The sequence below is a fragment of the Pantherophis guttatus genome, chromosome 2, assembly GCF_059756535.1.
Source record: "Pantherophis guttatus breed Tessera chromosome 2, ASM5975653v1, whole genome shotgun sequence".
NCBI classification, from domain to species: Eukaryota; Metazoa; Chordata; class Lepidosauria; order Squamata; family Colubridae; genus Pantherophis; species Pantherophis guttatus.
In genome coordinates, this window is record NC_142064.1 from 106006279 (window position 1) to 106021738 (window position 15460).

At 37.4% G+C, this 15460-nt stretch overlaps 1 protein-coding gene across 4 annotated transcripts in view; it reads left to right on the plus strand.

Moving 5' to 3' along the window:
- Nucleotides 1–15460, plus strand: part of CD58 (CD58 molecule) — a 121802-nt gene that overhangs the window by 55631 nt on the left and 50711 nt on the right. Inside the window, exon 5 of one of the 4 annotated variants that reach the window (XM_087888377.1) lies at nucleotides 796–2020. The exons of 1 other annotated variant lie outside the window; for it this stretch is intronic. In XM_087888377.1, the coding sequence (XP_087744503.1) occupies nucleotides 796–818 (23 nt within the window). In that variant the 3' untranslated portion in view covers nucleotides 819–2020. Of the gene's footprint in view, nucleotides 1–795; nucleotides 2021–15460 lie in introns of those variants that run through there. 2 more of the 4 variants (XM_087888375.1, XM_087888378.1) reach the window with 2 other exon arrangements.

Here is a 15460-nt window from a genome sequence, read left to right on the forward strand (position 1 = left end):
GCCAAAAGGCAAAAAGGTATTGGTCTAGGATTCGAAATTGGCTACGGGAAATAATTGAAGAGGAATTAGATTTATCCCCTGAAATATTTCTTTTGGGAATAATCAGGGATGGGTTTACCAAAGATAAAATCCAATTTATAATTCATATTACAACAGCGGCCAGACTAGTTTATGCGAAATTTTGGAAAGATAAAACTATACCACCAGAGGAAATATTAATAAACAAAATTTTAGAGTGCGCAGAAATGTCAAAATTAACAAATGAGCTAAATAACGATGCGAAATCAAGACACAAGATAGTATGGGAAAAGTGGTACGAATGGTTAAACAACAGGATAAAATCATGATTTCAGGGTATGTCTATTTCTTGCAATCTAAGTTTGAAGTATACCTGATGTATATTTTGTAAATATGTACAAACACTGCACCTCTGATTTTAGTAGAGATTTGATGCTTTTTGTAATTATAAAATTAATAAAGTATATATATATATATAAAATAAATTGGTCTAAGTTTAGTCACTGGATCCCTTTTTTCTTTTAATTTTTTTAAAAATTATTAAAATCTGGTGACTTAAAAAATAAAAAAAAATGTAATTTTATTTAGTTTAATTGAATTCAATTTTGAAAACAGTAGAAACATCATCTTGTGGGAATAATTTCTTTCAACCCATTCCCTGTAGCTCTGAGGTAAGTATATTAGTATAGCCAATGTATTTTGCCTTCATGATTTAAGTTTAATTACCATACATCAGAACCAGATTAAACAATTCCTAATTGCTATTCTTTGTTTCAGAAACTTCTATGCTTGAATCTTGACAGGAGTCAGATGTGACTTTTTCAAGGATGAAAAAGTAAAAGTACCTCTGCAGACTCTCTTCAGTCCAATTCATGCATTATCTCCTTTTATCAATTTTGCTGAATTGTAATTGGTTTTATTTTGCTTTTCAACTATTATTTTTTATGTGTATCAAATTCTAATTTACTGTGGAATTTTAAATAGTTGTGGACTGCTTTATTTATTTCATGAGCTCTTTTGTGTACTTCTATGGAAACAACCTATGGAAGCAATCAAGAGACAGTAAAAAATGGACAAAAGAAAGAATAAACTCAGAATTGGTGGCTCCTTCAAAACCATTGAATCAGCCTAAAACTGCTGAATATTTAGCAACAAAGAGCAAAACAAAACAAAACAAAGAGTGAGTACAGTAGGTAATAAAGTAAAACCAAGAAGATGATGTTTTTATTGGCTGTGTTGTTCTGGAATGGGACTTAAAAACTGAAACTGAGCACCAGCAACTGCTTGATCTTTCTTCCTCTCTGGGAAGAATTATTACCAACTCAATGATTTAACAGCAGAGCCTCAGTCTGAGGCCGACACACCCCTTGCCACCCTCTTCATCTTTTTCTAAAGCAGATCAACTTGAATATTTAAGAAATGAATAAGTCTCATAACAAGACAATGCCTTCTAACTGCACAGACGGTCATTTCTATTTTTGAGCTATTGTCAACAATAAATAAATAATAACGTGGATACTTTGGGGGGGAAATTTATTTTATTTTTTATTTTATTTCAAATTTATATACCGCACCTTCTCCCAAGGGACTCAGGGCGGTGTACAGCCAGATAAAAACATAGAATACAAACATTAAGAACAATTAAAAAATCTTTGAAAGAGCTAATCAAAATCATTCAAACAAATCAAAATTGAACATGGGAAGGATCCAGGAGACAGAAGTCTTCTGATGTTAAGAATTGCACATGACAATACCCTGCCTGTTTCTTGGTTTTGATAAAACTTTACAAAAGCCATAATTCTTACCATAATTTTTTTCTGCCTATTTTTAATAGTCCTGAACAGTTGCTCACTCTTTTGCACCAATTTGTATATGAGGCTTTGAAGACTAAATTCTTTTAAATACACTTTTTTCATATTTAATGCCTCCTTCAAATATGTTTGCACTAATATTCATAAAGGTGTGACTTTTTCAAGAATTATAAAGTGTGCCAGAAATGAAATATTTGTATTATTTTTTTACTGAAGCTCATATGGTTTTTCAGATATATATTTATATATATATATATATATAAAATTTTATAAACACTGCACTGGTTAGCACTGATAGCTTTGGAATTTAAAATGTTTGTAAAGCTGGTTCCTAGTTCTCATAATTATGGGAAAAATCTCAAATCTAGTTTTCTGCTGCTGAGGTGCCATGATGAATTGGGCAGCAGTTACCCTTTTCCTCCACTGTGTTGCTATAGTGTTAGGGAACAGGATGCCCATGCTCATGGATGCCAATTGCCAATTTGACATGGCAGTTGCTGATACTATCTTTACTATCTTTATCCTCCACCAGTTTAAATGATCACTCAACGTTTGACTACTGTATTGTTTAATAATTCAGTAGAAAATGTTTTATTTCTTCACTTATTGTATAGCTATTGCAATAATTAACTCTGAGTCTGAAGTCAAAATGACAAGAGAAAATGGGAAACATCCATTGTTCTGAAGGGGAACAGGTTTTTGCATCTGTGATATGAAAGAACAGCCCAAAATTGGAGCTATTTCAAAGAAGAGAAAGATGAGATTAGATCTTTAAAATCACTTTCAACAATATGATTCCATAAGATAAAAGACATGGCATAAGAACGGGAAATATAGCCAAATCTCATTATATGGCATCATACCTCTCCATAGCTTTGTGCAGAAAACAATACAGTTAAAAGAAAAGAAAGGGATAAAAAATAATTAAAGAAATGACTTTCAAATTTTATTACAGCAACTAAAATTAAAATTGCACTTTAGGTTTTTATTCAGGAATGCTGGTGCTTGGATAGTAATAAATTCACAGAAATTCTATAAATCTCCCTTCCACCCCCTTAACTCTGGGAGTATGAGTGATAGAAAGAGTAAAGGAACAAACAAGTGTGTTTCTGCATACATGCATAGATGCAAACAAAAACATAGCAGATATCAGAGATATCAAACCTGTTATAGATTTCTTCCAGAAATGATCTCTTCCTTTTGAGTAGAAGGAAATTGGTGATTGCTCTGGGCAAACTGAGCACTCATTTTTTATCTGCACTAATGGAAAGAAAATGGTGCAATGATTCCTAAATGTCGTATTTCTTTTCAAAGAAGTTACACAAGCAGGACAGTAAAATGTTAATTCTGACTGTACTGTAAATTGGGGTTTGTTTCTACTAAATTGAAATAAATGTAAAAGTAAATACTGGTATAAATAAATGTAAAAGCAACAATAAAAACACAATGGATGTCCATTTCACTGTCAATATACCTGAGACTGAGGTCTTGTTGTTGGAGGCAAATAATGAAGTTATCATGTAAATGCCACAATTTAGGTAGTATCAGATGTTGGTCATTTGGTGGCATTATTACAGTTGACGCCTTTCCATGTTGCGAAATACTTCTTTCGTAGTTACTTACTCCAGTCACACATTTCTGACTATATCCTTGAAGTTGCATCTTCAGAATGTAACTACCAGAGTATTATTTTATGTAACCTGCTAGAAATAAAAGTATAGCCACAGCTGGCTGATTTTGTAGAAGAAAAAAATCATGGAAAAAATCATGTTTTTTCTGCTACTGGCAAAGTGATACAACCTCTTAACTTAAGAACAAACCTCTTCAAATATTGTAGAAATGCCTGTGCTATCTCACTCTAGCATGGTGCCAGCTCTTTTTGTGTCTGGTAGTATATGAGTCCCTATTTTTTTCAATTCTTAGAATGTGGAACTGTTTGATTGTATCTTGTCTGATGTATGAAATCTCAATTTCTTTGTTCGGATTCAGTGAGTTAGTTGAGATTGGGCTGGAATGCTGGTTGTTGAGAAGGGCACTTGAAAACTGCTTGTTGCAATATTTTCAGGATCAGACTCAATAAAGATAATAGGAGTTAGAGCTTTAAATATATTTCTTTTTAATTATGATAGGCATTCTATATTCACTGAATATTCAAGGTAGAAGCAGTTAGAATGGTGAGGGTGGCTCCTTATATATACAAGGGGTGGAGCTAGGAATGGGAGTGGTAAGTTATGAATACATTAAAGTCCAAAGAATAAGTTAACCTCTGATGTTCCATATATACATTATTTACACATTGGAGAATAAGGCATTTACATCTGACAAATCCCCCTCTAAATGCCGGTTCGTTACACAACACCAATTACATTCTGATTCAGGACAATATAATACATATAATTTAGAAGTTAAATATTTGTGTTGCTTAGAAGGTAAGGGTTTTGTTAATATGTCAGCTAATTGTTCAGAAGTATCGCAATGTATTGCTTTAATGAATCCGTCTTGAGACAGTTGTCTCACATGCTTAAACTTTATATCAATATGCCTGGACCTTTGTCCAATTGCATCGGATCTGGATATTTCAATGGCCGCTTTATTGTCTTCATGCATAATAAATGGTAAAGTGGGTTTCTTCCAAACGTCAGTGATCAGATCATTGAACCATACAAGGTTATTTGCAGCCTTGGACAAACAAACATATTCCGCTTCTGTAGTAGAAGTGGCTACTAGTTCTTGTTTACCAGTATACCAGTAAACTGGACAATCATTCAATAGAAAAACATAACCAGAAGTACTCTTTCTGCATGATGTATCACCAGCCCAATCTGCATCAGCATAACAAGTAATTTTTGGTTCTCTGTCATTATTGGGTTCCAACATTAAACAAAAATCTAATGTACCCTTCAGATATCTTAGAATTCTTTTGACAGCTTCCCAATGATACAAGGTTGGTTTACTAACATATCTTGACAGTAGATTGAGAGGTAATGCAATATCTGGCCTAGTCCAATTAGATATATAAAGGAGTGAACCTATAACTGATCTGTAAAATGTGTTGTCTTTAAACTCAGGGGAAGATTCATCAGTGTTTCTAAGAAAATCAGTTTGCATAGGGGTGTCACAGGTTTTGGCATTATTTAAGTTACATTTGTTTAGGAGTTCGATGATTTTATCTTTCTGTGTAAGTTTGAATCCCCTTTTAGTTTTGTTAATTTGCACACCAAGGTATTTATTCACTTTACCCAGGGATTTCAGTGAGAAGTGTTCATTTAACTTATTTACAAAGATTTCCCTGCTCTCTTTATGCTTTCCAATGTATAAAATATCGTCCACGTAAATTAATACAAATTCAATATGATCATTACTCTTTTTTACAAAGAAACAGTTATCAGCAGTGGTGGCGTTGAAATCCATGGTCTTAAGTACTTTTACCAAGCAATCGTACCATCTTTTGCCGGATTGCTTTAATCCGTACAGACTCTTATTTAATAACCAAATTTCGTTCTTATTAGTGTATTGACTGTGTGGTGCTCTTACATATATTTCCTTATCTAATTTTGCATGTAAGTATGCGGTCTGTATGTCATATTGGAATACGTCCAGATTGAGTGCAGAAGCTACTACAAGGGCTGTTTTGACACTCTCTGTTCTCACTGTGGGTGAATATGTATCAGTATAGTCTTCTGGATATTTTTGTGCATAGCCTTGTGCAACTAGTCTAGCCTTGTATAAGGTGTTGCCTCCTTCTAAGTTCTTAATTTTATAAATCCACCTGGTACCTATAATTGTTTTATCTTTAGGTGCGATCGCAGGTGTGAATACATTTAATCCTTGTAAACTTTCCATCTCTTTTTCCATAGCTAGTTCCCATTTTTCTCTTTCTTCATGTGGAAGTTTCAATACTTCTTCATATGTATTAGGTGTTATTTGTTCTCCATTCATATGCATTATGTAATCTTTGTATTTATTTGGTATTTGGTTTCTATTGTTTCTAATAGTTCTTTCAGGCTTGCTATGGTTATCATGCAAATATCTAGCTTCCGTTTTTGTTAATGTGTCTGTCTTTATTTTATGCTGACTATTAGTCCAAGTTTTGGTTTTGTTCTTACTTTTGTTAATATTTTGATTTTCTGTTGTTCCTTCCTCGCAAGATATCGTATCTTTACATTTATTAGGAAATATTTCATTAAGGTGCAATTTTGACCAATTGGCCTGTTCATGGAACACAGCTGTTCTGGATACTATAAATTTGTTATTACTATCAATAAATCTGTACCCTTTGGTTCCAGTTTCGTATCCCATGAATCTTAATCTCCTGGATACGTTTTCTCCCTTTCTCCTCAATTGTTTAGGTATGTGTACGTCTGCAGTGACTCCAAATATGTGCATGTGTGATAATTTGGGTTTTCTATTGTACATCACCTCATATGGTGTCTTATTCACAATACTGGACCAGGTTCTATTTTGAGTGTAATTCGAATAATGTAATGCCTCTGACCAAAATTGTTTGCCTAAACCAGCATCCTCTAATGTGCACCTAATCATGGTTTGTAGTGTGGAATTTTTCCTCTCTGCAACTCCATTTTGAAATGCAGAAAAAGGATTGGACGTGAAATGTAACATTCCTCTATCCTTTAACCATTGGGAGAATTCTTTAGACATGAACTCACATCCCCTATCTGTCATAATTTGCTTTATTCTGATATTATGTTGTGTTTCTATACGTTTGTAGAATTCCTTAAATTTCTGAAATGTTTCATCCTTGTGCTTTAATGTGTAAACAAAACCATATCGGCTGTAGTCATCCACTATTGTTAGGAAGTAACGTTTTCTATAGGTAATTGAGGGACTTAATGGACCAACTAAGTCCATATGTACCAAATCAAAAATATTGTTAGTTGATCTGTTAGATTTTTTTGGTCTGGGACTGGTTTTTAGTTTGGTGGATTTACATACTGAGCATTCCAAATAATTTTCACAATTTTTTATTTTGACACCTTCTGCGTGTTCAGTCATTTTTTGTACTACAGGAAAGCTTGCATGTCCTAACTTCCTGTGTAAGATGTGAGCACACTCATCATGAATTGGTTTACCTATTTTTGGTTTCTTTTCCTTGTATGTATTTTTGTGATCATGAGTTATTCTACACTCATCATTGTCACTGTTACTGACATTTTCATCATCTGCTTCAATATAATCTTCCATATTTGAATCAATGTTATGTAAACATCTTTCTTTAGTTATCAGATAGGGTAGACCTCCTTTTATCATTACAGTACCTACATTTGTTTTGTTCTTTTCTATAGTTGCTTTCCCTTTTGAGAAAACTATATTGATATCAGATTCTCTGCTTAATTTTATGGCACTTAGTATGTTGTGAGGTATTTCTGGGATTAATAATACCCCCTCTATTTTCCCTAGACCAGGCAAGGTCACATTTCCTTTGCCTAGTACTTGAACCTTTTCTTGATTAGCTACCTTTATCACAAACTTATCTTCTATAAATGAAGATAATATACTTTTGTTGTTGGTGGTGTGATTTGTTGCACCAGAATCAATAAGCCAATTGTTATTCTCATCCTGCTGTGTTCTGGTGCTGTCTTGTTTATTTAGCCCATTCAGTGACCCAGATTTCCTCTCTTTTGAATTTTCTCTATCCCCTCTACCTTCTTTGTAATTTGGTGGACTTCTATATTTGTGTCTATCTGTGGAAGATTGTCTGTAATTATATTTGCTCCTATATTCTGGCCTATGTCTCTCTCTTGAGACTTTGGGACAGTCTCTTCTACTATGTTCCCTGGATCCACAATTGTAGCATCTAAAGGCCTCATTATGTTTATCTTGAAAGACTACTTTCCTAAAAGGTTTGTGGTCTGTTTGGTTACTGGATCGATTTTTTCTTGAATTGTCTTCTGCTATCAATTTGTTAGATAGACTTTCTATGGATAAATATCCCAAATTAATGGTATCTAAGTGTGACATAAAGCTATCCCATGATGGATCAAGTGAATTGATAATAACACTTTTCATTGTTTGATCTGAAATCACTTCCCCCCTCAATTGTAGCTCAGCTCTTATTTTGTTTAGATTTATCAAATGCTCACTTATAGAAACCCCTGGTTTTACTCTAGAGGAAAAGAAATCCTTAGACATTCTTGTGGTTGTAGCTACGCTATCGCTGTGAAATAGATTAAACATGCATTGAATTATTTCTGATACAGTTAGGTTTGGTTTGATGCTATGATACATTGCAGGAGACACGCTAGATATTATTATGAAAAATGCTCTATGATGTAAACAATCTATTTTTAAAGTCCAAGGTCTTCTTGGAGGGCTAGTTATAAAGAATAGTAAATTTTCTTTCATGAAAATAACCTGTAGCTGTTGATACCACTCTTGTAAATTAATGCCATCAATTCTAAGTTTTGGGAAGTCACTGGGTAAGTTACTTACATTATTCTGTCCATTACTTACAACCTGGGGCAGTCCGTGATCTCTCAAGTGCAGGAAATTACAGAACGGCATTGGGATGCTTGCAATGAGTCTGCGCGGTTCTCTGGCCAGTTCAAGTCCTTCTGGGTCGTCTACGTAGTTTCGCACATGCGCGTTGCTCATTTCTTCTTTGGTGGCGTCGTGGAAGGTTCTCTCCCTTTCAGCTCTCTCGATCCGCTCCTCCTCAGATGAGTCGGTCTCTGGCTCGGTTTTTGGGGTTCTGGTGGTGGCGACGGTTCTTTTCTTCCTTTTGTGTGCGTTGGTATTCGATCTTGTCTGTGGTGTAGGGCGAAATCGGCATGGCTCTCTGGGCTCGGGCGTCGTCGCTTTCGAAGTCAGGATGGGAGCGTGCAGGTCTTGAGTCGCCGGTTTGATTTCTTGCTTCTTCGTAGATGTCTTGGTAATTTTCAGTCTTGGCCCAAAAGCAGCAAAAAGTGTTTTCATTGCTGATTTTACTTGAGATTTTGTTAAATCGTCTTCACTTTCTGATTTTGGATCATCTGAAGAGTTTGAGACTTCTTTCTCACTTTCTTCGTCTGATAGTGTTTTTCGCGCCAGAAATTTTGAACTGAGCGTTTTGATTGGCTCTGCTCCATTCTCTTTTGAAGTTCGTTGAAACCAAGATGGCTGCCATTCAAAATTTCGCGCGGGATCACATCTTTTCTTTTTAACAACTATTTTCTCAGTAGTCATCTCACTTACGGTTTTTTGATCTTTGGGTTTTTCTTTAATGACGTTTTTCTCTCTCGCTGCTCCGCTGTTCTTCAGCATCTCCTGGAGGTCCGCGATGAGACTTTCATCATTCTTTTGGCTTTTTAGTATCTTTAATATCTCTGACCTGAGTTCGTTATTTTCTATTTCGATTTCTTTCTGGTCATTATTTTCACTCATTAGTTCTTCTTCTTCAGTGGTGTATTCTTCGGATTCTCTCGAAATCGCATTGGTGGATTCGTTGATCATCTCTTGATCAGTTTCTATTTCTTTGCTGTAGGCCCTGGTGTTGGGCCTATCTTTCTTGGACATTTTTAATTACTTATTGAGTCAATTAACCATCCTCTGCTACCAGATTGTTGCAATATTTTCAGGATCAGACTCAATAAAGATAATAGGAGTTAGAGCTTTAAATATATTTCTTTTTAATTATGATAGGCATTCTATATTCACTGAATATTCAAGGTAGAAGCAGTTAGAATGGTGAGGGTGGCTCCTTATATATACAAGGGGTGGAGCTAGGAATGGGAGTGGTAAGTTATGAATACATTAAAGTCCAAAGAATAAGTTAACCTCTGATGTTCCATATATACATTATTTACACATTGGAGAATAAGGCATTTACATCTGACACTGCTCACCAATTTTGCTCATAAAATAGGGTAATGTCAGTCCTTTGAGATACAAACAAGAAAGCACAAGTACTATCTTTATTGTAAGATTGCAGCTACAACCTCCTGCAAGTCTGAAAGCACTTGTCCCCTCTATTGCCTTTACTTTCCAAAGAACTAGAGAGAGTCCCTTCTAAGGCACTCCTATTCCTTTTGTGGGGGTGCAATGGCTCAGCAATTAAAAAAGCTGAGCTTGTCAGCTGGAAAGCTGGCAACCCATGTTTGAGACCTGAACACCACACAACAGGGTCAGCTTCCATTCCTGCTCCAGCTCCTGCCCACCCAGCACTTAAAAGTATGCAAATGTGAGTAGATCAATAGGTACCAATTTAGAGGGAAGGTAACAGCATTCCATGCACCTTTGGTATATTGTCATGACAGCCACATGACCACAGAAAGTATCTTTGGACAATGTTGGCTTCTTCGGCCAAGAAAAGGAGATGAGCACCACGTCCTAGAGTCAGACATGACTGGATAGGGAAACCTTTACCTTATCCTTCTGTGGGCTGAGATATGTTTTATCTGATAATTGTCCAGAGTGTGATTCTTACTCCATTCTCCAAAGGCAGTGGTGGGATTCAAGCAGTTCACGGCGGAACTGGTTGTTAAATTGCTGGCTGGCTCCGCCCCGCCCCTTCCAGAAGTCCCCCTGCGGCCTGTTTTTGCTCCCAGGAGGCTGCAGGGAGGCCTACTGGGCCGTGGGGTGGGGCGGTGTCACCCCCCCCCCCGCAGCCTGTTTTTGTTCCCAAGGGGTGCAGGAGCCCAAGTGCTGCCTGTCACACCCCTGACCATGCCCACTCAGCTGGTCATTAGGGCAGAGAACTGGTTGTTAAATTATTTGAATCACACCATTGTCCAAAGGTTATTCTCACAGCCCACTGCAGGGAACAAGCAGGGGTTAGAGGGTCAACTGCATCCTTTATGGTCAGGAAAATTGTCTTAAATTATTTTTGCACTGAATTGAAAAAAATAAACCTCCACAGTTAGCTGAAAGGCAGTTTGTAGACTTGTTCCCATAGAAACTACATGTCTGGTTCTTAGAATAAAATTGAAAGGAAACAGGCAGAGGGAGATAACTGACTTAGAAGGGACAGGCCCAAGAAATAATCTTACACCATCAGCCTAGCAAGAGGGAGAGCACATTTTTCCTGCTTGTTTCTACCAATATTTTAGGATCAAGATATGAGCATGTGTGACACTGAACTGTTACCACTTTGTAAAGTTGAGTGCCTCTCTCTATATGATAGCTTGAACTCTAGACTGATAACATACTGACAATCCTTGACTTCTAGTTCTTAGCACATAAAAGCATAGGGTAAGATAGGCTTGGCATAGATTATCCATCTGACAATCAGCCCTCTCAAAATACTATGCTGTTTGCTTATGTGGTCATAGTCTCAAAATATATTGAAGAGTATTGGTTCATTCTTAATACCACAGGACAGGTGTCCCTAAAATATGCTACAGTTGGGAATCTCTTCATTTAGGCCTGTGCCTCACCTGTATATATCTCCATTAAGAATTACTAAAAATCCATGTTCTGTAATTACAAACTGCCAATTATGCGTGCCTGTGGGCATTCCATTCCAAAAAAGCTAAAGTTAAAAATAGCTGCTGTATGTTGTTTCATGGGTGGCTAACATTCTATCTATCCTGACATCACTCTGCTATTTATGGCCTCATTGTTTTGTAGATCCTGGGGCCATTAAGTGCATGCCTATATACATGTAAATATTGATGAAATGAATAAAACCTCAACTGCCTTACTTTTGTGTACTTCCGTTTTTTTAAAGTGCTCAGTTTTTGATCTTCCAATCTTCCTACTAGAAGGAATATGTTGGATGTTGCCAAGTCCATTGCACGGCATAATAAGTATCTTGCAGAGATCTATTCTGCTCCTACCAGAAACCTTTCCTGTAGTCTTCTTAATTAGATAAAACACTTGTTTCCCTCTCTACTGTCCTAAAGTAACATGGCTGCATCATGTTATTTTGTGTGTTCAATATCCCATTTTTCTTCAAAAATCAACTTATACAGCCCTCCAATGTCTTCTTTTCAGCAACAGTCCTGTGAAGAAGGTTGGGATGAGGGAGAGTGATTGGAGCAAAGTTACCAAGGAAGTTTTCACAGCTGTGGGTGGATCTTAACCAGGATCTCCCTAGTTTTATTGGAAAACAATTTCATGATATTACAGTATATAGCAGTGATGGCTAACCTTTTCTGGACCGAGTGCCCAATGTGTGCACGCCTGAACCTTCAAAATGCAATGCAAGTGTGGCCCCCACACATGCACCCTGCACCCTCCGCATGTATGCATGGCCCCCCCACATGCGCCCCATGCATGCATCCTACACCCACACACATGCGTGGCAGAGACCGGAAGACCAGCTGGCCGGCAGGAGGTTGAGCTAAGATGGGGCAATGGCTCATGTGCACACAGAGAGGATGCTGCGTGCCTCCTCTGGCACACGTGCCATAGGTTCTGTTAAGGAATTTGCAGAACAACCCTAGAGTAGCAAGGGTGTGCACATGAAAGCAATTGAGAGCAGTTGCAAATAATCACAGCCAACACATAGATACACTGAGTTGTGTTTACTTTTAGGAAATAGCAATAAGGCACAGTCCAATAAACAGTCCAGGTCATACACAGATAAAGCAGTAGATAGTAAAACAATAGTCCAAGGATATTCCAATAACAAAGTCTTCTTACTAGTCATCGTAGTCATACACAATAACATAAACAGTTGCAAACAGTAGCAAACCCAGCACAGAGCAGTAAAGAGCAGTAACGATCAACAAGGAGTATCAAAGAGAAACAAACCCTGTTTCAAGCTCCCTCTTAAGGACATTGGCTACAGAGCAAGCCAATCAGGACACAGTATGATGCAATACAGCAATACAGTCTTAAAGCTAATGCTGGTTTATATATTGCCAACCCAACAAGTTAGGTAATTATCATTTCCTAACAGATTCGCCATCACGGGTATATAGTATATTGATGACACAGGAATACTGCATCACCTACACACTTGCAGGATAGTAAACTGTATAGAACATCTTTATTTTCAGAATTCCAACTCTGAAGTTATAACTGACAGTGACTCAGATTTTTCAGTTCAGACATCATGTGGATCCTTATGCCTTAGCATCTAGCTACCACATTTCTACCAACTGCAATTTCAAGAAATAATTTAAGGGCGATCAATATTCTTTTTACTGGTTTTACTTTATTTCTTCTTATATGATTACATGGATTAATTTGTCAAAAAATGATAAATAATGATGATAGTAATATGTTCTGAATTTTATAGAGCTTTTATTTTTTTTTAAATGATGCAATGAGCCTACTTCTATATAATAATTCAATCAAGTAAGGAAATAATAAAATTAAAATTTCATGAAAACTATAAACTTTCTATTTATTTACTAATATGTTGTTCTTTTATCCACAATATTTCCTTCAAATTTTCAATAAATAAAAACACTCCCATTGTCTTTACATATAAAGGAAATGATGGCTTTGGAGCATACATATGAACTTGGTCATGCTCACCCTGGCCACATCCACTCTGGCAATACCCTCCAGCCCCCCCTAAAATCAACCACAACCCTGATGTGGTCCTCAATGAAATAGAGTTTGACACCCCTGATATATAGGGTCATTCTTTCAGAAGCTGTTTTTCCCTATTGTGTTTTATTTGGTGTAGTCTTCTTGTTTAGGTTGGGATTTCTTGCTTCGTTCATTGAATTTCAGAGTAGCTAGAATTGCCTCTAGATTCTTTACTTTTTCTTCTAGTAATTCAGTTTACATTTGATACATACATAGTTTGGATCTTCTGTAGGCATAAGCTGAAAAATATAACACACTTTGCAAGTCACTATACTGTCAATCTCTATTTCCATGACTTTTTTTTGTTGTTTATGCCAAGAGTGATTCACTCTTTTACCTAGTTACTTCTTTGGACTCAGCTTGACAACAATCGGGAGTCGGATGGTTGGAATGTCTGGGGTGGGAATGGAATGCCAAGAGTCTGTCTGCAGATCGTGAGACCCTGCTGTCACCTCAAGATCACACCGTGCAGGTATTTGAATGATGTGGGCTGTTCTCATAACAAAAAAATAGATTTAATTGGTTAACACAATGAATTGAGGGGGTTGGCGAAAAGGGAAATGCAAGTTCAACTATGTGAGCTTTCACATGGGAAACTCAGAGTTGGTTTCACTTCTTCTGTGCCAATGTGGTGTATTCAAATAAAGTTTTACTTTTTGTGACAAATGAAGCAATACAAAGACACATTGAAAGCCTCCTTCAAGTCCCTGCATATCAACACCACTTCCTGGGAAACCCTGGCACAAGATCAACATGGTGCACGCTGATCCACCAAAGCTGCCATACATCTGAGGATGGAAGAACAACCATAGCACGAGAGAAGCGAGCACTCCCCAAAGCCAGAGCTGCAAATGCTGCAACAAAGGTGCCCATACATGTCTGCCCGACATGTAGCATGAACATTTCGTGCCTGTATAGACCTCACCAGCCACCTGCAGACACATCGTGAATAGCCCAAAACCTGTTAGATGTTAAGGTCCTCTTTGAATACGATGGACAAACATCATCACTTAGTGGGAAGAACAATGTTCCAGGAATTATCTTTTTGGATTCACTTGTTGGGCAGCTGACATTAAACCAGCTCTCTGCCTATCTACTGCAGCCTACCTGGATCCCTCCAGGAGACTGTGATATTGAGCTGTCAGCAGCCGACAAGAAGATGGAAGGGGGGCAAAACAGGGAGAAGCGCGCTCTAAACAGGGGACTGAGAAGCTGGAGCAGCAATCCATGTGCGGAGGACAGCAGCATCAGGAGCCCCTTGCCCTGGAAAAATACTGCTGGGCAGTGGGCAAGCAGTATGGGGAAGGCAGCAGAGGTAGAATACCCACTGGTTCCTCCCAGAGTTATGGTGATACTAGTGAACCCAAAATAAGGAAACTCTTGGGAGCTTTGAATTCTCAAAAGTAAAACATTATTGGATACATCATTTTGATACTAAAGAATCAAAACCAACTCTGGTTTTCCCATGCAAATGTTTGCTTAGTTAAATAATAACTCCCCTTTCTCCCCACCCCTGGGTGATCACATGTCCAATTATGATACATCATTTTGTTATGGGAACAGTCCATCTCTTTCTCAAGCACCTGCAGTGGTGGTTGTCAAGCTCTCACAGTCCATGCGCACATTATCAGCATTCTATTTCCCCCTTCCCTCCCCCCAGTTCATTGGCAAGCTGAAAAGCATTAAAGTTTGAAAGAAGCAAAGTGGTTCAATCTTGACATGATGACTCCCTGAATGAAAAGGACACCTGGAAAATATTAAGCATAGATTAATTCCATTATCTACCCTGTTTCCCCGAAATTAAGACATTCTCTGATAATAAGCCCAATCGGGCTTTTAAAGCGCATGCGCTAAAATAAGCCTCCCCCCGAAAATAAGGCCTCCCTGAAAATATTTAAATGCAGAGCTGGAAATCAGGTAAGATGGCAAGAGGAGCCCCATCTTGCTCCATGTGCCCCAAAATAATAAGACCTCCCTGAAAATAAGGCCAAGCACTTATTTTTGGGTTCAAAAAATATAAAACAGGGTCTTATTTTTGGGGAAACACGATAGGTTGTCTTCACCTTCTATAATCTCCTCGGTCATTGAGGGATTTTGCATGGCACTTTCTTACTAACTTGTCAGTGCTAGCATTGTGGGCCCCCACTCAC